This window comes from Haliotis rubra, unplaced genomic scaffold (assembly GCF_003918875.1).
Source record: "Haliotis rubra isolate DU_JTF1 unplaced genomic scaffold, ASM391887v1 Scf704, whole genome shotgun sequence".
In the NCBI taxonomy this organism is placed as follows: Eukaryota; Metazoa; Mollusca; class Gastropoda; order Lepetellida; family Haliotidae; genus Haliotis; species Haliotis rubra.
Window position 1 is genome coordinate 482610 of NW_025767418.1, and position 23996 is coordinate 506605.

Consider the following 23996-nt stretch of genomic DNA (forward strand, 5'->3'; position numbering starts at 1 on the left):
TACTGAAGATAAGGTTACTTGGCAAATTGCTGTATTCACTGCTCTTCTGACAAGCATGGGTTACTGACGAGGATATTCTCATTCATTCTCTCGGTACAGGTAACATTCTCGGAGTGAGCATGGACAGGCAGGAAGCTAAGGTTACATGGAAAATTAGGAATTGAAGAATTTATAACTGTAACTGACGAGTGGAAAATGATTCGGTATAAGGAAACGAAAGAGAATTGAATAAAGGAATAATGTCATTCATAACAGTTACATTTAGGACTATTCATATAGGGGTACATTTTGTATGTGTTTCACTTGGCCATCGCTTTATGAAAGTAAAGGAATATTTCAAGGTCTACACACCACGTTCATTTCAAGGTGAATTCAACAATGCTCACTGTACATACTGTTACGGTTTAGAAATTACCGTGATAAAAGGCTTGTCAGTCCCCATTAAACAAGCAAAATAAAACACAAACGAATTGATAATATTCAATTATATATTGAATGAATGATAAAGAAGGTTACAGTGAATGCCAGTACAGCTTTCTTATGCAATACGATTGGGTCACAAATCTAAAATATTAACTGAATGTCTATAGTCACCAAGGTCTTGATATTCCCCGTAAAAATAGATGTACTCATACTGGTTGAAGTTTGATGACAACTGTTGAAAGTTCAATGTAGACGAGGCCTCTTGACCGGTGTTGAAACGTCGATGATAACAGAAGATGAGCGTAAATCCAAAGTAGTCCCTCTCGTACATCTCAACAACTATCCCTTATATACATATTACACAGTTCTGGATTTTTCTAGTAAAAGCTATGCCAAACCACAATCATCTCGGCGCTTCCAGAATCAGACAGGAAACAAAACAAAAGAAGGCAGTTTCTCAACCCACTGTTAACAGGTGAAATTACATAGCCTAAGTTCAAGATGCGAGTTCAAATCCACATTCAGCCCTTTAGACTTTTGCGACCCATAACAACCAAAAGTTCATTCATGTGACATTATAATTAACAAATGCACATACTCATAACAATGCCCCTATAACTATACACACATTTCAAGCCAATAGATTTTAACACACAAAGATTCATAGATCACAACAATCATCAAAGTACTTTGTGAGATAGGGTATCACCCTCTGACATATATTTGCAACCAAATCAATATCAATTTCTATAGGTAGATGAAATGGATCAGCTTTTCGTCCTTTGTAATAAAACCCCCACGGTCTGAGAGTTTTTCTTCCTTTTACACGAACGATAACGTCTTGAGATGATATCTGCAGACGGTTTCGAAAGTCCTTTACCCACAAACAGTTGCCTGACCAGCGGCATGCCACAAGTGTCAAAGTTCTGTGCAGTGTGCGAACATCCTGTGATTGACTGGGAAGTACTGTTTTCTGTCCGCTTGGTAACGACACTGGGTAAGCGATGAACATCGTCAGTAGTCGGGGCAATCAAGTCTGTGTTGTCCAATGGGGTACAATGATTGCTTGTGTTGTCCTTTTTTCTTCTATCTTCTGTAGTACCTGTGGCATCATGTGTTGAGAGGAATAGTGAAACAGTCTTTGGCAGATGCCCATGAAACCACACAAAAGTTTTCACCTGATACTTTTATCTACAAGCCAACATATCAACCTCAGGATATGCACTCAGTCTTTCACATAATCTGCTAATTTTTTCAATATTCAATTTCCCTTCTCAAACTCTCATACTCAACGTTGCCTGTTTTTCTTGTTTCTTATTAGTTACTGTGGAATGGTTTGTACTCAGATACATGATATGGCGGTTGTGTTGTCACTTACGACCTTGACACTCTGACATCTTACTTCACATCTTAAGTTCCATACGAAAACAGCATATAACTCAAGGTGCTTGATATAATGGCTTTCTTCCTCAACTATCCTCCATGTTTTGCTATTCGACAGCCTTGTCGTTAAAGCATTCACTCATCACCTAGAAGGCCCGGGTTCGATTCCTGACATGGGTACAATGTTGAAGCCAACTTATGGATATTGCTGGAATATTAGTAAGAATCGGCGTAAAACCCAACTCACTCACTCTCTCTTCGTTAAGTCTGTAACGTTTTCATCCAGGATTTTTTTCCCTTCCAGACAAATATTTTTTTTCTCTCTTTCACTAAAGAATTAGGTTATGGGGAAGGAATGCACTGGTGTCCTCTCGTATCATGTCTACAATTTCTAGGACAGAGGTAAAACATTCCCAGTTTTCATAATAACCTGCCAGTATACCAGCCTGAAATTGTTAAACTTTGCTTTCTACGTATCTATGTTTGAGGAATCAGTCACTTGTTCGGTGGCTGTGAATTCCCGTAGATCTACTCTTCCCCTCCTTTCCGCTTTGAGAACTTGTATTTGTTGAACCCTCCGTTCGTTTGCTTCTGTTGATGTCCTAAAAGAGGCATTTTGCATCCTTCCCGTGGAGTTGCTCCGCTTTCATCATGTTTCCAATCTTTTTCTTATGTCGTTTACATTTGTCAACAATTTATTCAAATCACCACCCAATTAAAAGAAGATTGTTAGGGGATCCTCCTGGGCACACTCTTCACACTCACAAAAGCAAACATTCTCTTCATAGGTTGCAGGACGTAATAAGGCGATTGTGTCGGAAATATCGACCTAAAATATGGTATAGAGCCAGCTATCCTTACTTTAAGTGCAGCGTGTGCACATTTAGACACACAAATCCCACATTGATAATTAATCTCTGAATACTAACCTTAGATGGTCAGACTGATGGCATATGAGCCACTATGCACACTGGAAGTTGTCATTGTGCACATGTTTTGTCTGAAGTCGTCGTTTGTCGTTTCCGAGGGAGTTTTTGGGAACCGTTACTTTATGACACGACCAGTGTGAGTTCACATAGTCAATAATGTAATGTTTCATTGAGCTTAACAATGTCAAAATTAAAACACAAAAATGGTTTTGAATGAACCAGAGAACAGTTGCGATCAGTAGAAATGTTATTCAGTCTGAAAGTACATCAACCTTTCCCCAACACCCTGCTGTACTTGCTCCTTGAGGGAGGCGTCCAAGACGACAGGGTGGGGCAGCCTGTCGGAGTGTGAGTACCGGAACCGGTTACCTGCGACAATAGATGTGTTGATATCATTCCACACTATGTATTATAGTTCAGATCAATGCATTTGAAAACCATCGTTAACTCTCAATATTAACTCGAGGTTTATATTATTAAACATTTAGTCTAATAAATAAGTAAACCTTTCACTCTGTCGTCCAGTTTGATAGCGGATTTGTGTCTAGGTACATTTTATTAAAGGCCACATGCAACGTAAAACACAACTTTGCAGATTCTGATACTCTTCGGTATGGACTTACCGAAACAAATCATCAAAAATGCAAATTCAACATATAAAGTTGAAAAATAACGCGATGAAAAAAAACGCGCGAAATCGTAGTTTAAACGATTTACTAATTTTTTCCCAAGCGCTTGGGGGAATTGAAGTGGTTTCAACCGGGGTGCGCTCATAGCACATGCGCAGTGAAATAGGTTCGCGGAGCTTGGAAGCGGGTTGTCCGGTGAATATTCGGTGAAGGCTTTGGTGTGAGCTATTTTTCTAATGTTTTGTTGATATTGCACAGGCGCGAGCTTTTTATATGTTATTACAGTAGATTACTGATTTAACTGTTTATATAATTTCATTTGTCTATTTCACCAATGTCATTATTTAGCGTTGACAGAATTTCTAACTGTGATATAGATATGTCGTTGTCACAGACAAAACTCAAAGTATGTTTTATTGGCACCGATGTGTCTGCCTGCGCGCCTGCTAATGACAATATTCAATACACAATTTCAATCAATGGCCACATGCAATTTGAACTTAACACCTATCACACTATACACCATAAACAAAACGCATTGATTTATGGCCCGAGTTCGGTCTCTGTCACATTATGTAATTACAGAGACAGGCAGGTGTGATACTTGAACACATGACATGTTATGATGTCTGTTGATTGCAAAATGTTATACACAAAAAAGAGCATGTATTACAAAACCCAACATATCTATATATACACCCACAATGAGTGATAATTGTGTTTTAATTATGTTTGATGTTTTGTTTGCATTTGACCTTTAACATAATCATAAGGATAAGTTATAATTCATTTCCTGTATCCCCATCATATTTGTATGCTTTTCTTTGGTTCTGCTATGCTGACGCTCATAAACGTTTTATAGGCAAAAGCGCAAAGGCACACATCCATAATATCATTTTACCAATGATAATTATTTGTGTGGAGCATCCGGAGATTGTCAATACAAACAACTATAAATGCAATTACATGACCAGCTTGATAAAACGATGGGGCCAATGCAAGGGCAGATACAGTGCACTGTATGAATGTAAAGTAGCTTGCCTGAACAGTAGCCTTGAGGTCGTTGATACCAGCAGCAAAGTCAGGTACATTTGTATTAGCCAGCATGACATAGTAGTCAGCATGGCTCTCCATCTTCTCGTCATATATGGCCAGGAACACCTGTCACGGAAGTTGACCATATAGTTGCAACACGCCAACAATCACAATGAATGTTGTTCAGCGTCTAACGGTGAGTGGGTGGCTTGGGGTTTAAGCCGCTTTTAGCAATATTAGTCAATATCATGACGGGGGACACCAGAAATGGGCTTCACATATTGTACCCATGTGGGGAATCGAACCCGGGTCTTCGGCGTGACGAGCGAACCCTTTAACCACTAGGCTACCTAACCCAAGCCAAGAACGTTGTACAACACGAATATAATTCAGGATTAGTTGAAGTACAGGATAAATGTTGTGGTGTCAAGTATTTTTGTTTAATTCCGAATAAACAACACCAATATTACATATGTTAAATATAATTATTTCACATGTCATATAAATGCATTAATAAGGAGGAAAATGCTTTCAAGTGCTAAGGCAAGACCTCATCCCAAAGATAACCAAACTGTCTTGAATTGGTTCATGTCCCGTCGGATTTACGCTCACATCCCAGCATTTCCTTGCAGTAAGGTAGCCTAGTGGTTAAAGTGTTCGGTCGTCAAGCTGGTTGAGTAAGGGTACAATGTGTGAAACCTATGTCTGGTGTCCCTTTCGAGATATTGCTGGAATATTGGTACACGCACGCGTAAGACACGACTCATTCACTCACTCGGAGAAAACCAGCACGTGGTTTATTCAAGGCACAGTACCTCATACGACCCTACTGGCAGGGATGGTGGTACCCCGATGCTCCCATCAACAGGATGGTCCTGTCCAGCAGTCCATCGTCTCACGTCAACATTGGGCAGTGAAGCGGAGTAAAATCTTCCGCTACAACATATATACATACTATAATGTTGAAACTCTATCAGTTTGATAATGTTCACATCCTTCGTGTAAATACATTTCAGAACAGTGTATGCATCTCCCTCATGTTAATCAATTGAATCGTGTAACGTGAGGGCTAATTCTATGATTTCGGGCTGTGTCCAATGTGTTTGGGCTGAGTGAATTGTGTTGGGGCTGTGTGATATTTGTTGATATGTGTTGGGGCTGTGTGATATGTGTTGGGGCTGTGTGATATGTGTTGAGGCTGTGTGATATGTGTTTTCGCTGTGTGATATGTATTGTGGCTGTGTGATATGTGTTTTGGCAGTGTGATATGTGTTTGGCTGTGTGATATGTGTTGAGGCTGTGTGATATGTGTTTGGCTGTGTGATATGTGTTGACGCTGTGTGAAATGTGTTGATATGTGTTGGGGCTGTGTGATATGTGTTGAGGCTGTGTGATATGTGTTGAGGCTGTGTGATATGTGTTGTGGCTGTGTGATATGTGTTGGGGTTGTGTGATATGTGTTGTGGCTGTGTGATATGTGTTGAGGCTGTGTGATATGTGTTTGGGCTGTGTGATATGTGTTGGGGTTGTGTTATATGTGTTGAGGTTGTGTGATATGTGTTGGGGCTGTGTGATTTGTGTTTTGGCTGTGTGATATGTGTTGAGGCTGTATGATATGTGTTTGGGCTGTGTGATATGTGTTGGGGTTGTGTTATATGTGTTGAGGCTGTGTGATATGTGTTTGGCTGTGTGATATGTGTTGAGGCTGTGTGAAATGTGTTGATATGTGTTGGGGCTGTGTGATATGTGTTTTGGCTGTGTGATATGTGTTGAGGCTGTGTGATATGTGTTTGGGCTGTGTGTTGTTGGGGCTGTGTGATATGTGTTGGGGCTGTGTGATATGTGTTGAGGGGATATGTGTGATACGTATGTTGTGTGTTGGGGTTGTGTGATATGTGTTTGGGCTGTGTGATATGTGTTTGGGGTTGTATGATATGTGTTGAGGCTGTGTGATATGTGTTGGGGCTGTATGATATGTGTTGGGGTTGTGTGATGTATGTGTTGGGGTTGTGTGATATGTGGCTGTGTGATATGTGTTGGGGCTGTATGATATGTGTGTGTTGTGATATGTGCTGTGTGATATGTGTTGTGGTTGTGTATGTGTGTGTTGTGGCTGTGTGATATGTGTTGTAGCTGTATGATATGTGTTGTAGCTGTGTGATAATGTGTGTGATATGTGTTGTAGCTGTGTGATATGTGATAGCTGTGTGATATGTGTTTAGTGTGTGATATGTGTTGTGGCTGTGTGATATGATATGTGTTGGGGTTGTGTGATGATGTGTGTTGAGCTGTGTGATATGTGTGATATGATATGTGTTTGTAGCTGTATGATATGTGTTGGGGTTGTGTGATATGTGTTGTAGCTGTGTGATATGTGTTGAGGCTGTGTGATATGTGTTTGGCTGTGTGATATGTGTTGGGCTGTGTGATATGTGTTGTAGCTGTGTGATATGTGTTTAGGCTGTGTGATATGTGTTGTAGCTGTGTGATATGTGTTGGGGCTGTGTGATATGTGTTGTGGTTGTGTGATATGTGTTGTGGCTGTGTGATATGTGTTGTGGTTGTGTGATATGTGTTGTAGCTGTGTGATATGTGTTGTAGCTGTATGATATGTGTTTAGGCTGTGTGATATGTGTTGTAGCTGTGTGATATGTGTTTAGGCTGTGTGATATGTGTTGTGGCTGTGTGATATGTGTTGGGGTTGTGTGATATGTGTTGTGGTTGTGTGATATGTGTTGTAGCTGTGTGATATGTGTTGTAGCTGTATGATATGTGTTGGGGTTGTGTGATATGTGTTGTAGCTGTGTGATATGTGTTGAGGCTGTGTGATATGTGTTTGGCTGTATGATATGTGTTGGGGCTGTGTGATATGTGTTGGGGCTGTGTGATATGTGTTTGGCTGTGTGATATGTGTTGTGGCTGTGTGATATTTGTTGGGGCTGTGTGATATGTGTTGGGGATATGTGATATGTTATACGCACTCGCGACTCGCGTGCAGGATACTGAAGCTGAGTAAAATCATGAACTAGGAGCGGTAAACACACCCAGATTTCGCTTTGAGAACGAGCCTGACGGTCCAGGGTTTGTAGGGAGCTGCGTAACCTGTGTTACCGAGAACCAGGTGGAAACACAGGATTCCTCCATGGGCTGTCTTTGTAGGAAGCACCGCCTGAAACAGTAACACACTTCGTCAGCAAAAGGAAAGCTTCATCGTTGACATGGAAACCAAGCATTGCGCACTGATTAAAAATACATCAAAACAGCACTTCAGAGTATATGTCTATGACGTTGGGTTCTAAGGATATTCAAGACTGTGTATTCTTTTCCACTGACCTTCTATATCTATATCTGAATTTATCTCCGTTCGGACAATGTATTTTTACAAGACGTATTATGTACAAATGTACCGCTCAGTATGTGAGGAAATGAAGGATGTTTAAATGGCAGTTGTAATATTAAAACTATTTATAGACTGGTCTATAAAATCTACAGCGCATGTAGCTTAACAAGCGTTTTTCACCATGTCCATTTTCTTGAAGACGAAAATCGGTTGATGAATTAAGCACAGATCAGATTATCCTGGAGTATTAAGGGATGTATTTGGCCTGAAAAGACATCGACAAACGCATTACGTAGGAGATCAAAAACAAACACACCTGTTTTAGAGATAACCTGTACCCCAGGTCCCTGTGTATTTTAACAAAACAGCCCTGAGATTTCCAGTCGCCCAACACTTCAGGGGAATAACCCTTGTTGATAAAGGACCAGTGGAATTCCTTCAGTTCCTTCAAAGCAGTTGGACAATCACTCCGGTGACTACCATGTCTGGAACATAGGTATATAGGGCCAGACAATCACTCGGGTGACTACCATTTTTGGAACATAGGTATATAGGACCAGACAATCACTCCGGTGACTACCATGTCTGGAACATAGGTATATAGGGCCAGACAATCACTCGGGTGACTACCATGTCTGGAACATAGGTATATAGGGCCAGACAATCACTCGGGTGACTACCATGTCTGGAACATAGGTATATAGGGCCAGACAATCACTCGGGTGACTACCATGTCTGGAACATAGGTATATAGGGCCAGACAATCACTCGGGTGACTACCGTGTCTGGAACATAGGTATATAGGGCCAGACAATCACTCCGGCGACTACCGTGTCCGGAACATAGGTATATAGGGCCAGACAATCACTCCGGTGACTACCATGTCTGGAACATAGGTATATAGGGCCAGACAATCACTCGGGTGACTACCATGTCTGGAACATAGGTATATAGGGCCAGACAATCACTCGGGTGACTACCGTGTCTGGAACATAGGTATATAGGGCCAGACAATCACTCGGGTGACTACCGTGTCTGGAACATAGGTATATAGGGCCAGACAATCACTCGGGTGACTACCGTGTCTGGAACATAGGTATATAGGGCCAGACAATCACTCGGGTGACTACCATGTCTGGAACATAGGTATATAGGGCCAGACAATCACTCGGGTGACTACCGTGTCTGGAACATAGGTATATAGGGCCAGACAATCACTCGGGTGACTACCATGTCTGGAACATAGGTATATAGGGCCAGACAATCACTCGGGTGACTACCGTGAGCAATATGTCAGCACCCAGTTGATGGTTCAAAGCAATGAGACGAAGATGTTACGACAGTCCAGACGTGGAGAGCTCCAAGAGAAGGAAGAGGAGGGAAAGAAAAGAAGAACTTCCTCAGAGCAGCCACCAGAAGGTGGCAAGACCAAGAAGCGCAAAACTCGGGCTGACGACACCTGAGCTTATTGGCAGATATTTTTGCATGTCTGTTGTATAACATATTTCTGGTTAGCACGGAGTAATCTCCCTTGAACACACTCAAACTGGAACATAGGTATATAGGGCCAGACAATCACTCGGGTGACTACCGTGTCTGGAACATAGGTATATAGGGCCAGACAATCACTCGGGTGACTACCATGTCTGGAACATAGGTATATAGGGCCAGACAATCACTCGGGTGACTACCATGTCTGGAACATAGGTATATAGGGCCAGACAATCACTCGGGTGACTACCATGTCTGGAACATAGGTATATAATATCTATAGGACCAGACAATCCTAAGGCGAAACCGAGAAATACAATTTAAAACAAACGTAAACAGTGTCTCCTGAATATGGTTTTACGCCGCTTTTAGCAATATCACGGCGGGGGACACCAGAAATGGGCTTCATACATTGTACCCATGTGGGGAAGAATACAAATGACGATATGTTGAATAGATATACTGTTTCCAATTTACATTTATATGGCTTGTGTTGGGGACATGGGTGACGAGTCGTCATTGACGTCAAATTCGCTGGGAAGTGTTGCGTCCTTCAAACACGCAAGAAACCTATCCCGATTCGTCCCCAACATGTGCTTGAGGGTTTCACCAAAGTTGCTCATATCTGCCACCGGCATCACTCTTTCTCTCTCACAGGTCTTGATATAGCTGAGTGAGAGAGTTGGGTTTTACGCCGCTTTTAGCAATATTCCAGCAATATCACAGCAGGGGACACCAGAAATGGGTTTCACACATTGTACTCCCGTGATGTAACTCGAGTATTGTTAGAAACGGAGATAAACCCAACTCACTCATTCACTGTGAGAGGGTCTCCTGAGTGAATGGCGTTTCATTTAAAACTAGGGGCGGGTAGCCTAGTGGTTAAAGTGTCCGATCGTCACGCCGACGGTTCGGGTTCGATTCCCAACATGGGTACAATCTGTGAAGCCCATTTCTGGTGTCCCCCGCTGTGATATTGCCGGAATATTGCTAAAAGCGATGTAAAACCATATCACTCACTCAATCACTCAGTTAAGCTACATCGCAGCGGGCAGCATATCAAATGTTGATCATGAAGACCAGTGGTTGATAGCACGAGCACAGATGGTCACTGTAAGGATACGCTAACAGTCAGTCACAACTGTATCCACTTTATACTCACGTGACAAGCACGGAATACTGGGGACATTTACAAAAACATGTGTTTGATAATCTATGGACGACATGAAAATCGTCACAATAACTACATAGTCTGCTAACTGATCTTACTTCAGTGGAGCTCTTCCGCATGTCTCGCCTCCGATGGGAACATATTCCGTGTCACGAGCTAGATACGACTTTTCTGCCGCCACGTCATCGTATGTACCAACATCATCGTCGCTGGCCAGGAAACAGTCGTTATGGTGACCTAAATGACCATTCAATATTTTTCGTGGAAATATTTTTAGAGATGACAAAACTTTATGGATGATTAATTTCTTTATTTTCTCAATAGCGACGTTTGGTGTAGATTCTTATACCGTTTTCAAGCAAGCTATACCGAAACGTCGCTATTGTGAAAGTAAAGAAATTGACCATCCATAAGGTTTTGTCATCTCTATACCACCGACTTCTCAAATAAGAAATATGTTTAGAGACGATTGTAGTTTAGTTATAAACATGTGCATACTTTTCTATCTGAGTGAGTATAGTTTCACGCCGCTTTTAGCAATATTCCAGAAATATCACGGCGGGGGACACCAGAAATGGGCTTCAAACATTCTACCCATGTATGGTATCAAACCCAGTTCCTCAGCGTGCAGAGCGAACGCTTTAACCATTAGGCTACCCCACCGTCCCACTTTCTATCTGTATTTAGGACGTCCAGCAAAAGCAATCGCTGGCATTCTAAAAGAAAAAAATGATCTGAGATAGGGAATAGGTGAACGAGCGGCAGTACAATTGTGTGTTCGACGCTATACAGCATGATATCAACTGTATGATGGTGGTCTGTAAATAGTCCAGCCTGGACCAGACAATCTAGTGATTGATATCACGAGCATCGATCTACACAATAGGCAAACGACAAAATGAGGATACCAAAATTATCTGTACATGTACTTCAGTAGTTTTACTTCGATTTAGATTGACTGACTGACTGACTGAGTTTGGTTTTACGCCGCTTTCAGCAATATTCCAGCAATATCAGGGCGGGGAAACCAGAAATGGGCTTCACACATTGTACCGATTTAGATTGATGCCCCGAGAGAGCTCATAAACGTTATCCTACTTATTCAAGCGTGCTATTCTTAAAACAAGGTGTTTGTAGAAGACGTCAAAGTTTATACAGATATTTAAGAGCAATAATCAGGGATTCGAACCCATTACGTGTTGATCGGAAAATTGAGGAACCTTAAACCACTTGTCCTGACGTGCACTAGGTACAAAGTTACAGAAAGTAGAATTTAATACAAACAAGTACTAGCCAGTATAGACAAGTACTAGCAAGTATAGGCAAGTACTAGCAAGTACAGACAAGTACTAGCCAGTATAGACACGTACTAGCAAGTACAGACAAGTGCTAGCAAACATAGGCAAGTACTAGCAGGTATACGCAAGTACTAGCAAGTATAGGCAAGTACTAGCAAGTATAGACACGTACTAGCAAGTATAGACAAGTACTAGCAAGTAAAGACAAGTACTAGCAAGTATAGACTAGTACTAGCAAGTATAGACAAGTACTAGCAGGTATACGCAAGTACTAGCAAGTATAGACAAGTACTAGCAAGTACTAGCAGTAAGTATAGACAAGTACTAGCAAGTATAGACAAGTACTAGCAAGTATAGACAAGTACTAGCAAGTATAGACAAGTACTAGCAAGTATAGACAAGTACTAGCAAGTATAGACAAGTACTAGCAAGTATAGACAAGTACTAGCAAGTATAGACAAGTACTAGCAAGTATAGGCAAGTACCTGTTCTTCCAGCGTGTGTGTGTCTCTCCACGTCAGCCAGACTGGAAGGCGTGTTGCTGTTCCAAAGCTTCATCTTGTAGTGCGGAGTTCGAACTTGGACGGGGCTATGAAAATGATATACCATGATGCGATATAACAGCTGTCAATTTCATACAATAAGCTACATGATATATCAAATTAATGTAAAATAAATATTATCTTCTATAGCTTTCATGTCATGAAATGATGTGGTATGGGTACACTATCGTATAAAACATAATTATATCTTGACGAATGAAAGCCATTATATGAATGGTGAAATCATTTGTCACCATAAGGAACACACACACTTACACACACACACACACACTTACACACACACACACACACACACACACACACACACACACACACACACACACACACACACACACACACACACACACACACACACACACACACACACACACACTAAAATAGAAACACCGAACCAAACAAACGTAAAGGAAAAAAAACGAAAGCGAAAAAACAATAAGGCAACAGGCGATAACGTTTGTGGGTTTCATATGCTAATTGCAACTATACCATATTTCAGATTTATATCTTTTAATTAAAGCATGGCGAACGTTTACACACAATACAATAGTTTTCATGGCCTTTCAGTAGAACGGTACATCCTATGTCTGTTCACGAAACGGTAATGCTCACGAACAAAACCTTGTAACACGTCAATCATTTGTATCTACATTGAAGTTGGCGAGTTGTCGATAATGGCGGTGAGAACATCTCTACGATCCTGCCAATTTCGTGCTGACAGCCCATTGGTCAAGTGGTTGGGATTTCCAAAATAGGTCGTGTAGTACCACTCGCCTGTCATCAAAACAAGAAAGTAAATGTCACTTTTATTGTCGTGGGTCACATTTTCCGTTCGAATAGAAAAAAGAGCATGACTGCCTTGAAATCGCTTGAGGCTGTGCGAGTTCAGAGGAACACAACACAATGTTTTGGCAAACTTGTTTTCAGTGCGTAAATAGGATGCCATACACTGACTGAATCGAAAATCATCACCTCCAAAAATTGAAGCACTTTTCACTCTGTTAAACTACCAAATTATTAATATGTGATCTGTTATATTACAAAACTTCGATTGAAAGCCTTCATTGGAAATTTTCTCCTGTAATTATTATTATGGTACCAGAGATGAAAACATATTTCAGAAAGTGAAAAAAACGAACGATTGTGTATTATGAAATCTATAATTATATTGATTACCCCAAATGCCGATGAAGCCCGCTTGTATGACTGATATGACGCCCTCATATGTTTTCCATATCGGTCCCAGCTGCCTGATGTGCTCCAGCATCCACTGTTTAGTTGCGTCACCGTAAGGGGCGGTATTGCGCTGTGGGAATGAGGGACACTGATACACCAACAGTCCTGGGTTTCTACAGTGTTATACACATGGTATGTGCTTGCATCTTTACGATATGTTTCGTCGAGCGCAACTGAAATAGCGAACGCGTTGTAACTGCGTATGTGCATATATAAATTATCTCCACAGTGTACAGCAAGGGTATGGTCAGTGTAAATAGATCTGAAGTTTGACCCGTGTCAATAGGTCTGAAGTTTGATCCGTGTTAATAGGTCTGAAGTTTGTTCAGTGTTAATAGGTCTGAAGTTTGATCCTTGTCAATAGGTCTGAAGTTTGATCCTTGTCAATAGGTCTGAAGTTTGATCAGTGTCTGTAGGTCTGAAGTTTGATCCGTGTTAATAGGTCTGAAGTTTGATCCGTGCTAATAGATTTGATCCGTGTAAATAGGTCTGAAGTTTGATCCTTGTCTATAGGTCTGAAGTTTGATCTATAGGTCTGAAGTTTGATCCGTGTTAATAGGTCTGAAGTTTGATCAGTGTCTGTAGGTCTGAAGTTTGATCCGTGTTAATAAGTCTGAAGTTTGATCCGTGTCAATAGGTCTGAAGTTTGTTCAGTGGTAATAGGTCTTAAGTTTGTTCAGTGTTAATAGGTCTGAAGTTTGATCCGTGTTAATAGGTCTGAAGTTTGATCCGTGTCAATAGGTCTGAATTTTGATCCGTGTTAATAGGTCTGAAGTTTGATCAGTGTCAATAGGTCTGAAGTTTGATCCGTGTTAATAGGTCTGAAGTTTGATCAGTGTTAATAGGTCTGAAGTTTGATCAGTGTCTTTTAGGTCTCAAGTTTGATCCGTGTTAGTAGGTCTGAAGTTTGATCCTTGTCAATAGGTCTGAAGTTTGATCCTTGTCAATAAGTCTGAAGTTTGATCAGTGTCTGTAGGTCTGAAGTTTGATCCGTGTTAATAAGTCTGAAGTTTGATCCGTGTCAATAGGTCTGAAGTTCTATCCGTGTCAATAGGCCTGAAGTTTGATCCGTGTTACTAGGTCTGAAGTTTGATCCGTGTCAATAGGTCTGAAGTTTGATCCGTGCTAATAGGTCTGAAGTTTGATCCGTGCTAATAGGTCTGAAGTTTGATCCGTGTAAATAGGTCTGAAGTTTGATCCTTGTCAATAGGTCTGAAGTTTGATCCTTGTCAATAGGTCTGAAGTTTGATCCTTGTCAATAGGTCTGAAGTTTGATCAGTGTCTGTAGGTCTGAAGCTTGATCCGTGTCAATAGGTCTGAAGTTTGATCCGTGTCAATAGGTCTGAAGTTTGATCAGTGTCAATAAGTCTGAAGTTTGATCCGTGTTAATAGGTCTGAAGTTTGATCCGTGTTAATAGGTCTGAAGTTTGATCCGTGTCAATAGGTCTGAAGTTTGATTCGTGTATATAGGTCTCAAGTTTGATCCGTGTTAATAGGTCTCATGTTTGTTCAGTGTTTTTAGGTCTGATGTTTGATCCTTGTCAATAGGTCTGAAGTTTGATCAGTGTTAATAGGTCTGAAGATTGTTCAGTGGTAATAGGTCTGAAGTGTGATCCGTGTCAATAAGTCTGAAGTTTGATCCGTGTTAATAGGTCTGAAGTTTGATCCGTGTTAGTAGTTCTGAAGTTTGATCCGTGTTAATAGGTCTGAAGTTTGTTCAGTGGTAATAGGTCTTAAGTTTGTTCAGTGGTAATAGGTCTGAAGTGTGATCCGTGTCAATAGGTCTAAATTTTGATCCTTGTCAATAGGTCTGAAGTTTGTTCAGTTTTATCAACACCATGTTCAATGTGACCTCAATGTGTTCATTGTGACCTCACCGTGTCCAATGTGACCTCACCGTGTTCAATGTGACCTCACCGTGTCTAATGTTTTATGTCCGTTTTCAGGGCTACCTCACCGTATTCAGTGTAACCCACACCCGTGATCTACGTTACCTACACTGTGGCTGGTGTAGCTGAACCTCAGAGCCACGGTCCAACCGGCATCCTTCACAACTTCAAGGTCATCCCGTATATGTCTGAGGAAGGTGCTGCTGATGGCGGAATGTACAAACGAGTCGAGAACATAGATCCTCAGTCCGAGGTTTACCCAATCATCTTGCCGGACTGTGTCCAAGTAGTGCACCTGCAACGAGGCTGATGACGTAATTAAACGTTCATCAATCACCTACAATCGCCTATATCTATCCGTCCATCATCGTTAGCTTAAAACGTCAATGCCAGAGAATTACCAGTCTTCATTTTCCAGATACTACTGGACGTATAGAGCACAATTGCCATGAAAATATTAGAAAACTAAGGATCGCTGAAACTCAATTATGACACCAGGTGTTCATGAAGTAGAGAGCATCTGCCTCTGATACAATTTCTACAAAACATCTGTCCGTCAATGTGTATATTCATTCACACCAAAAATCTATTCACCCAGCCAGCACATTCATCCATTAGGCACCCGTAAAGATCCGGGTAAGACTTGATCTTCAGTAACCCATGCTTGTCGGAAGATGCGACTAAGGGGATCGAGTGGTCAGGCTCGCTGACTGGTTTGACACATGTCATCGTATCCCAATTGCGTAGAATGATGTTCATGCTGTTGATCACCGAATTGTCTGGTCCAGTGCGACGTAAAACAACACCCAACTACACTGCGTATAGCTCGTATATGGCCTCCATGATGATATTGCTGAAGGAATGTGACTTCCGAACATTGATGTCGAGTTATGATGAGTCGGGATTTGTCTGGTCCAGATCCGATTATTTACAGACCGCCGCCATAGCTGGTGAGTGAGTGAGTGAGTTTAGTTTTACGCCACACTCAGCAATATTCCAGCTATATAGCGGCGGTCTGTTAATAATCGAGTCTGGACAAGACGATCCAGTGATCAACAGCATGAGCATCGATATGCGAAATTGGGAACCAGTGACATGTGTCAACCAACTCAGCGAGCCTGACCACCCGATCCCGTTAGTCGCCTCTTACGACAAGCATGAGTTACTGAAAATCAATATTCTAACCGCCATAGCTGGATTGCTAAGTGCGGTGTAAAACTAAACTCACTCACTCAGTCATCCATTAGGCATAAAACAAGTGCTCACTATATCAATCATGGATCGGATTATCAACATTGTATTATGGTGTGGCCATGTGGTCAATGCGTTTGCCCACCAAGTAGACGACAAGCAATCATCTCTTCCCTTGGGTTCAGATTCTTGATCTCTTTCAATGTGTTCTGAGACATAGATTTAACAACGGTGTAGCATACTCACCCACTTACATGATTAACTGGCAGTTCAACCCGGTAAAGTAGAAATGTTGAGACTAAATTTGCCCCATTGCTCATAAATACATTTCAACAAATCGTTTTTGTACACGTGCATTCAAGCATGCAAGACTCGCTAGTGCACGATTTCTATTTATCAAAAGAGCAAGTTTGTTTGTTTGTTTGTTGTTTAACGCCGCACTCAACAATATTCCAGCCATATGGCAGTCGTCTGTGACTAATCAAGTCTTGACCAGACAAACCAGTACTTAACAGCATGAGCATCGATCTGCACAAATGGGACATCTGTCTACCAAGTCAGCGAGCCTTACCAGCCAATCCCGTTAGTCGCCTCTTACGACAAGCATTGGGTACTGAAGACCGATTTAACCCGGATCTCCCGGATATACGGACTTGATTCAACTGACTGTGAGAGGTGAGAAGTGACTTGATGTGGTCTCCAGATGTTGGTAGAAGCCACGACCCGGGTTCTCTATGTGGGCATCCGATGTATGGTAACTGACAGCGTGGTACCTGAAGCAAGGTATAGGTAATTTTATTTGTTTTACGCCGCATATTTTCAGGAAAAGCATGGCATGTCAGCATGATGACTTGGCGCCACAGGCCCTCGTGTCTTTGCGAGGATTAGACACATATGCTTTTTGTGATGACCCCCGACTCGAAATACTTCACAGTACAATACATCATGATTTATTGTACTGTGAAGCATTTCGAGTCGGGGGTCATCTCAATTCTTTTATATTATTTTTGAAATCTTTAATCCTCGCAAAGACACGTGGGCCTGTGCTTGACGCATGTGTCAGAGTTTTGCCAATTTGACTAGACCTTCAGATGTGATGCTAACATGATAAGCGCTCATTTATCATACATAACGATAGGTCGGGTATATTTTGTAGTACCTGTACAGACAACGGCCCTAACAGTGTCCAAAGTCTGTACAGGACTTACACGTACACTTTTCCAATGTTTTTAAATATATGGCCATGCTACTCTAAAACCAACACTTCCTTATTGATATTTGACTAAGAAAGTTTGGAACTCTCAAAGGGCGGGAGCATCTCGAGTCATTTCAGAGGCCCAGTAGTGGTGCTTCTCACTAGCAACGCTGCCCAGTAATGGTACCACAAGTTATATATTTAACCCATATAGGTGTATGTTAAAACTGAATGAAACCTGATTTGAGGTCAAAGGTGTATACCTTTAATATATGTTTTGGAAAATACCGAGTAATGTTTCGATATGTACTTCATTTTTAGTTGCAGTTAGCGGCACATAGAAAAAAATATTTTGGAAAATCATGCTAATTAAAAAAATTAAATAATTTGAGCGATGTTTAGCTGCCGTGATATTAACGAAGGATTGGGATCTCAAGTTCAAACATATTTTCTTCTACGATTTTAAGAACCATAACTTTTGTTTGAATGTGTGTTCAGATGGGTCTGGAGTTCAGCACTGCTTCTATGAATGATTATGTACCCGGATAGTAAAAACTGAGGGATGAAATAAGACTCAACAGTAAAGCCTCTAGAAAATTATCATGACACCCCGACTCAAGGTAGTAATTAGGAAAGAGTGTCATCAGTAAGTTGTCAGAGTTTCTTACTCCTAAGAACTGAGGGTTCAAATGAGACTCATCAGTAAATTGTCAAAGTTTTAACCTTCAAACCTTCATTTTACACATTCACTGATGTCCTACCAGAGAATGTATGTCATGGAACACCATGAAAATCAGCAATTTCATAAAATCCCTTGAAATTTTAGGGAATACATGAAATGCCTGGGGGTCACAATGATTTCACGAAATCACTCACTCTTTTAGGGATTACGTGAAATCCCTGGTTTCACACATTCCTTGTAACATATACACGTGTTGTCTTACCCACTTGGAACCTTTGCAATGTTGCTACATGACGAACACACGCTGAACCCTCCTGAAACATGAAATGCTGACTCATCATAACTCGCCATCAATTTTCGTAAGACACATTCCCTTGTTTTAGTCATTGAGAAGTTTTTGCTTTTTTAAAAGTCTTTGAATGGTTTTTCGCCGCTTCTAGTAATATATAAAGAAAATCAAGGACACCATTTACGAGCTATACATAATGTTGTTGGTTGTTGTTTAGTTTTACGCCGCACTCAGCAATATTCCAGTTATTGGGAGGCGGCCTGTAATTATCGAGTCTAGACCAGACAATCCGGTGATCAACATCATGAACTTCGACCTACAAAACTGGGATATGATGACATGTTTCAACCAAGTCAGCGAGCCTAACCACCCGATCCCGTTAGATACCCTGTGTGCCTATGTTGGAAATGGAACCCTATGTCGGCTTTCCATATAATCACAAGGCTAACTCACCGCAGGGTTGTTCGTTAGTAAACAAGCCTTTAGGATTTGATACTTGCGCTGTATTGGATGGGTGAATATAGAACACCACTTTAATTCAAAATAACATACTCAAGTGCTTACCTTTAACGCTGACACAGAGCACGAGCCAGCAGAGTATGGTCATGGCTGTATGTGTTCAGGATGAATCAGTATCGTGAATCAACACACATATGGCCGAGATTCTCGAATTGCGTGTGACCGAAATGGAAACCTTATCAGACATTAAGCTGAACTTCGGACTGACCTACATGTATGTGATTTCACATTCGTGCAGCAGGAATTTGATTTGTCACGGAATTGCAATCTTAAAACGCTTTATATATACACTTGCCAAGGTCGGTCTTTCTGTTGATGTATGTGATGTTAAAACACGAGAAGAGCTTTTTAAAGTGAAAGTGCAACGTGCATTTCGTGATTTTCATCTTTATAGTCTGCAAAGTCAAGGCTTGCACGTGGACTTACAATTTCACGAAATTAAAGCATTCACACTCTTTACTACTGTTTAATACACTTATGAATTTATTTGATGAAATAGAAAAAGAAAAATGTCGAAATTTATTAGTGTCAATTTACATGTATACATGTGCAGGGTATAAATACAATTGTAGTAAAATCATATCTGACATCAAACACCCATATCTGACATCGAAAACCCATATCTGACATCGAACACCCATATCTGATAACGAACACCCATATCTGACATCGAACACCTATATCTGATTTCGAACACCCATATCTGACATTGAACACCCATATCTGATATCAAACACCTATATCTGATAACGAACACTCATATCTGGCATCGAACACCCATATCTGACATTGAACACCCATATCTGATAGCGAACACCCATATCTGACATCGAACACCCATATCTGGCATCGAACACCCATATCTGACATTGAACACCCATTTCTGACATCAAACATCTATATCTGACATCGAACACTCATATCTGGCATCGAACACCCATATCTGATATCAAACACCAATATCTGACATCGAACACTCATATCTGGCATCGAACACCCATATCTGACTTCGAACACCCATATTTGATAACGAACACCCATATCTGACATCAAACACCTATATCTGACATCGAACACCCATATCTGATATCGAACACCCATATCTGACATCGATAACCCATATCTGACATCGAACACCCGTTTGATATTCACTATAATCCATTAATCGTAATTCATAAAGGTAGGAGGGTTACGTTTCTTTTGGCGTCTAATGTATATTATCACTGCAGGGGTAAGTCAGCTATGTGGATCACAATTTCAACACCTTCCACCATCACACGCGTCAAAACGTCGAGAAACTGTGCATGACTATCCGGCTTCTTACGATAACATGCTCAAGGCATGGAATAATGCACCAGAGATTGGTTTCATGAAACACTTGGGGTTGTGATATTGCCATGATAGTATATTGTATTTTTGGTTGGCATATCCGTTGTTCCACACAATAGGCATGTCAAGGGTTGCTGTGCTTGTTCTTCTGTTCTAGAAGAAATAACACATTGGCTGTTCTGCATTTTTGTCTTTATCGCTGGATAAATTCAAACTTGTATGTAGAGGCACAGTTGCAAATCAAGTACCAACAATCGTGTATATTTATATTTCTAATAATCTTTGATTATCATCATGTATTGTTTCTTAGCAATAATATTTATTTCAACGAAACATCAAAAAAGAATTTTGTGGTTATCGATTATTTAATTATTTTTTTTCATATTTCCAACTATCATCAGTACAGTATAACAGCAGTCTGATCAAGTCAAGACAAACTTTAGTCTGTAGGGCGGTGGGGTAGTCGAATGGTTAAAGCGTTCGCTCGTCATGCCGAAGACCCGGGTTCGATTCCCCACATGGGTAAAATGTGTGAAGCCCATTTCAGGTGTCACCTACCCTGATATTGCTGGAATATATTGCTAAAGGCGGTGTAAAACTAAACTCACTAACTCACTCACTCACTCACACACTCGCTCACTTTAGTCTGTAAGTTCACAGTTGCTGAAATAATCGATGACCTGTCATTAAACGGCTGCTTCATTGTCGGTGTTGACTTTCGCCCGTGATCTACGACTGTCGTGTGTGTGTTGATGACAGGTGGACTCATTGTCTTAGTCCACTACGATAAATGAAACATCGACAAAAATATCCCGGAGGCAAAACATGTACCAAGATGATAACAAGCCCAAACATTCAGACACCAATTAATACGTCGAGGTTTCTGGGCGATACAAATGTTAAAAACATATTATTAAAAGACCCTTGTGTTGAACGCGCGGTTATCTCGAGTGAGTTAGTGAGTTTAGTTTTACGCCGCACTCAGCAATATTCCAGCTTTATGGCGGCGGTCTGTAAATAATCGAGTCTTGACGTTCCAGTGATCAACAGCATGAGCATCAATCTGCGCAATTGGGAACCGATGACACGCGTCAACCAAGCCAGCGAACCTGACCACCCGATCTCGTAAGTCGCCTCTTACGACAAGCATGGGTTACTGAAGATCAATATTCTAACCCGGACCTTCACGGGTTGATTATCTCGAAGTCTAAGCTTAATCCTAGCGTATTCTATATTTAGTCATCATTTAGCAGCTGCGTCGGGCTCGGAAAAGTAATTAAGGTCCCCAAAACACTGACACATCCATTTTTACATTATCCACTTACGTACACCATATACCTCTAACGTACACCGTATACCACTTACGCACACCGTATACCACTTATGGACACCGTATACCACTTACGTACACCGTATACCACTTATGTACACCATATACCACTGACGTACACCGTATACCACTTACGTACAACATATACCACTGACGTACACCGTATACAACTTACGTACACCATATACCACCTACGTACACCGTATACCACTTACGTACACCATATACCACTGACGTACACCGTATGCCACTTACGTACACCATATACCACGTACGTACACCATATACCACTTACGTACACCGTATACCACTTACGTACACCATATACCACTTACGTACACCATATACCACCTACGTACACCGTATACCACTTACGTACAACATATACCACTTACGGACACCATATACCACTTACGTACACCATATACCACTTATGTACATCGTATACCACTTACGTACACCATATACCACTTACGTACACCATATACCACTTACGAACTGACAATTTATTTGGAGCAAGAGGATCAAAGGTATCTTTTGCCACTGCAGACATACCGATATTTCTTTGATTGTAGGAATTTAGAACACATATCACTAGCCAGACACTCGCAAGTTCCCAGCTAACACGCAACATTTCCGCAACGTTGTGAGAAGCTTGTAGATTGGTAATGTCATGATACAACTTTGTCACCAGGTTATGTCATTATGTCATTTTATAACTTTATGTCACAAGGTAATAACAACGTTGCCGAGTTACGTTGAGAAAATGTTATGCTTTGGGGTCCGTCAGCAACACCTTCACACAACACACGACCAAAACGACGTGCAAATGGACAAATTAACATTTAAGTGAATTTTGCTTCATTTCTTATGTACTGTTCACTTCTGGGAAAACTATTCAACTATTGACGTAAAATTGAACATTAAGACAGCGTAAAATACGGCAGCATCAAATAACTTAACATTGTCAGGCCACAACGTTGTGACAACGTAAATGGGAGTTCATAAAATTACGTTGTGACAACGTTATGACAATGTACAATTGTTAACTGGGTTGGCACAGGAAAAGCAGATGAAAACAGCTCAGTGAGTGAGTGAGTTTAGTTTTACGCGAGCCTGACCACCCGATCCCGTTAGTCGCCTCTTGCGACGAGCATAGTCGCCTTTTGTGGCAAGCATGGGTTGCTGAAGACCTATTCTACCCCGAAAACAGCTTAGCCTCCATAATGACATTATGAAGGCTGGGTGGTTTTCCTCTGGTTTTCCTATGTTCATATGAACATTCTAAACTGCAGGGCAAATGTACCAATATACACTTGAAAATTGGATTTGACCAGCCAATTAGAGACCAATATCAAAACGTTAATTGTTACTCCTATCAAATACAACACAACCAAATATCGTCCTGTTCTGATTTGCAGACAGCTCTTCTGGATCATAACTTTGGCTAATCATAAATTCATGAATTGTGCGTTCAGTGTATATTCAGTGCACGGATGGACAATACTGACCCCCGTGGTGTCAAAACCTGCATGTATGTTTGAATGTGTAGGAACATGAGTGATAACAAAAAAGTGTGATACATGCGGGTTCATTGGAATACATGGCATGCAGAGAGACGGCCAATTACCGCTATATAACAGTACGGCATTTTCCCAATACAACACACGTCGTATCCTGTTGACTTTTCTTGCATATATTTATAAGCTATTCAAAACAAACCACAACGATATCGCCATTTCCTTGTTGGCTTGTCGATCGTCAAACGTCCATCCATCACCATTAACAAGTCAGTCAAAATGACATCAAAGTGTCCATCAAAGAGAATTTCACAGTTGCCGTTTCACGTGCAAACACAGTAAACAGTTTCCTGTTGGCCTCCGTTGCACCTTCAACGACCTGGCCCCTTTATTATGCCTCATCTGTTATTCATAGGAATCTAATTTAGACAGAAGCATAAAATGACGGCAATCCGTTCAGAGAATTACGACCAAGCTTGTACTATGAGTTTATGAATGCAGCTCGCTTGTCACATAAACAGTGTCATAAAAGTGTACATGTATTTTCATGCATGATC

General features: G+C 41.0%; 1 protein-coding gene across 1 annotated transcript; it reads right to left on the reverse strand.

Annotated features, from left to right (window-relative positions):
• Positions 1 to 2870: 2870 nt before the first annotated feature.
• On the reverse strand, positions 2871 to 19407 carry LOC124258971. The gene is made up of 13 exons (XM_046693037.1): positions 19306 to 19407; positions 18715 to 18766; positions 17243 to 17348; positions 15494 to 15679; positions 13436 to 13565; positions 12910 to 13033; positions 12185 to 12288; positions 10500 to 10638; positions 8056 to 8224; positions 7444 to 7568; positions 5215 to 5335; positions 4406 to 4525; positions 2871 to 3104 (listed from the first exon to the last, which is right to left on the reverse strand). Exons 1-13 carry the CDS (start codon positions 19346 to 19348, stop codon positions 3003 to 3005), a joined length of 1521 nt encoding a protein of 506 aa, XP_046548993.1. The 5' UTR covers positions 19349 to 19407; the 3' UTR covers positions 2871 to 3002.
• Positions 19408 to 23996: the final 4589 nt, after the last annotated feature.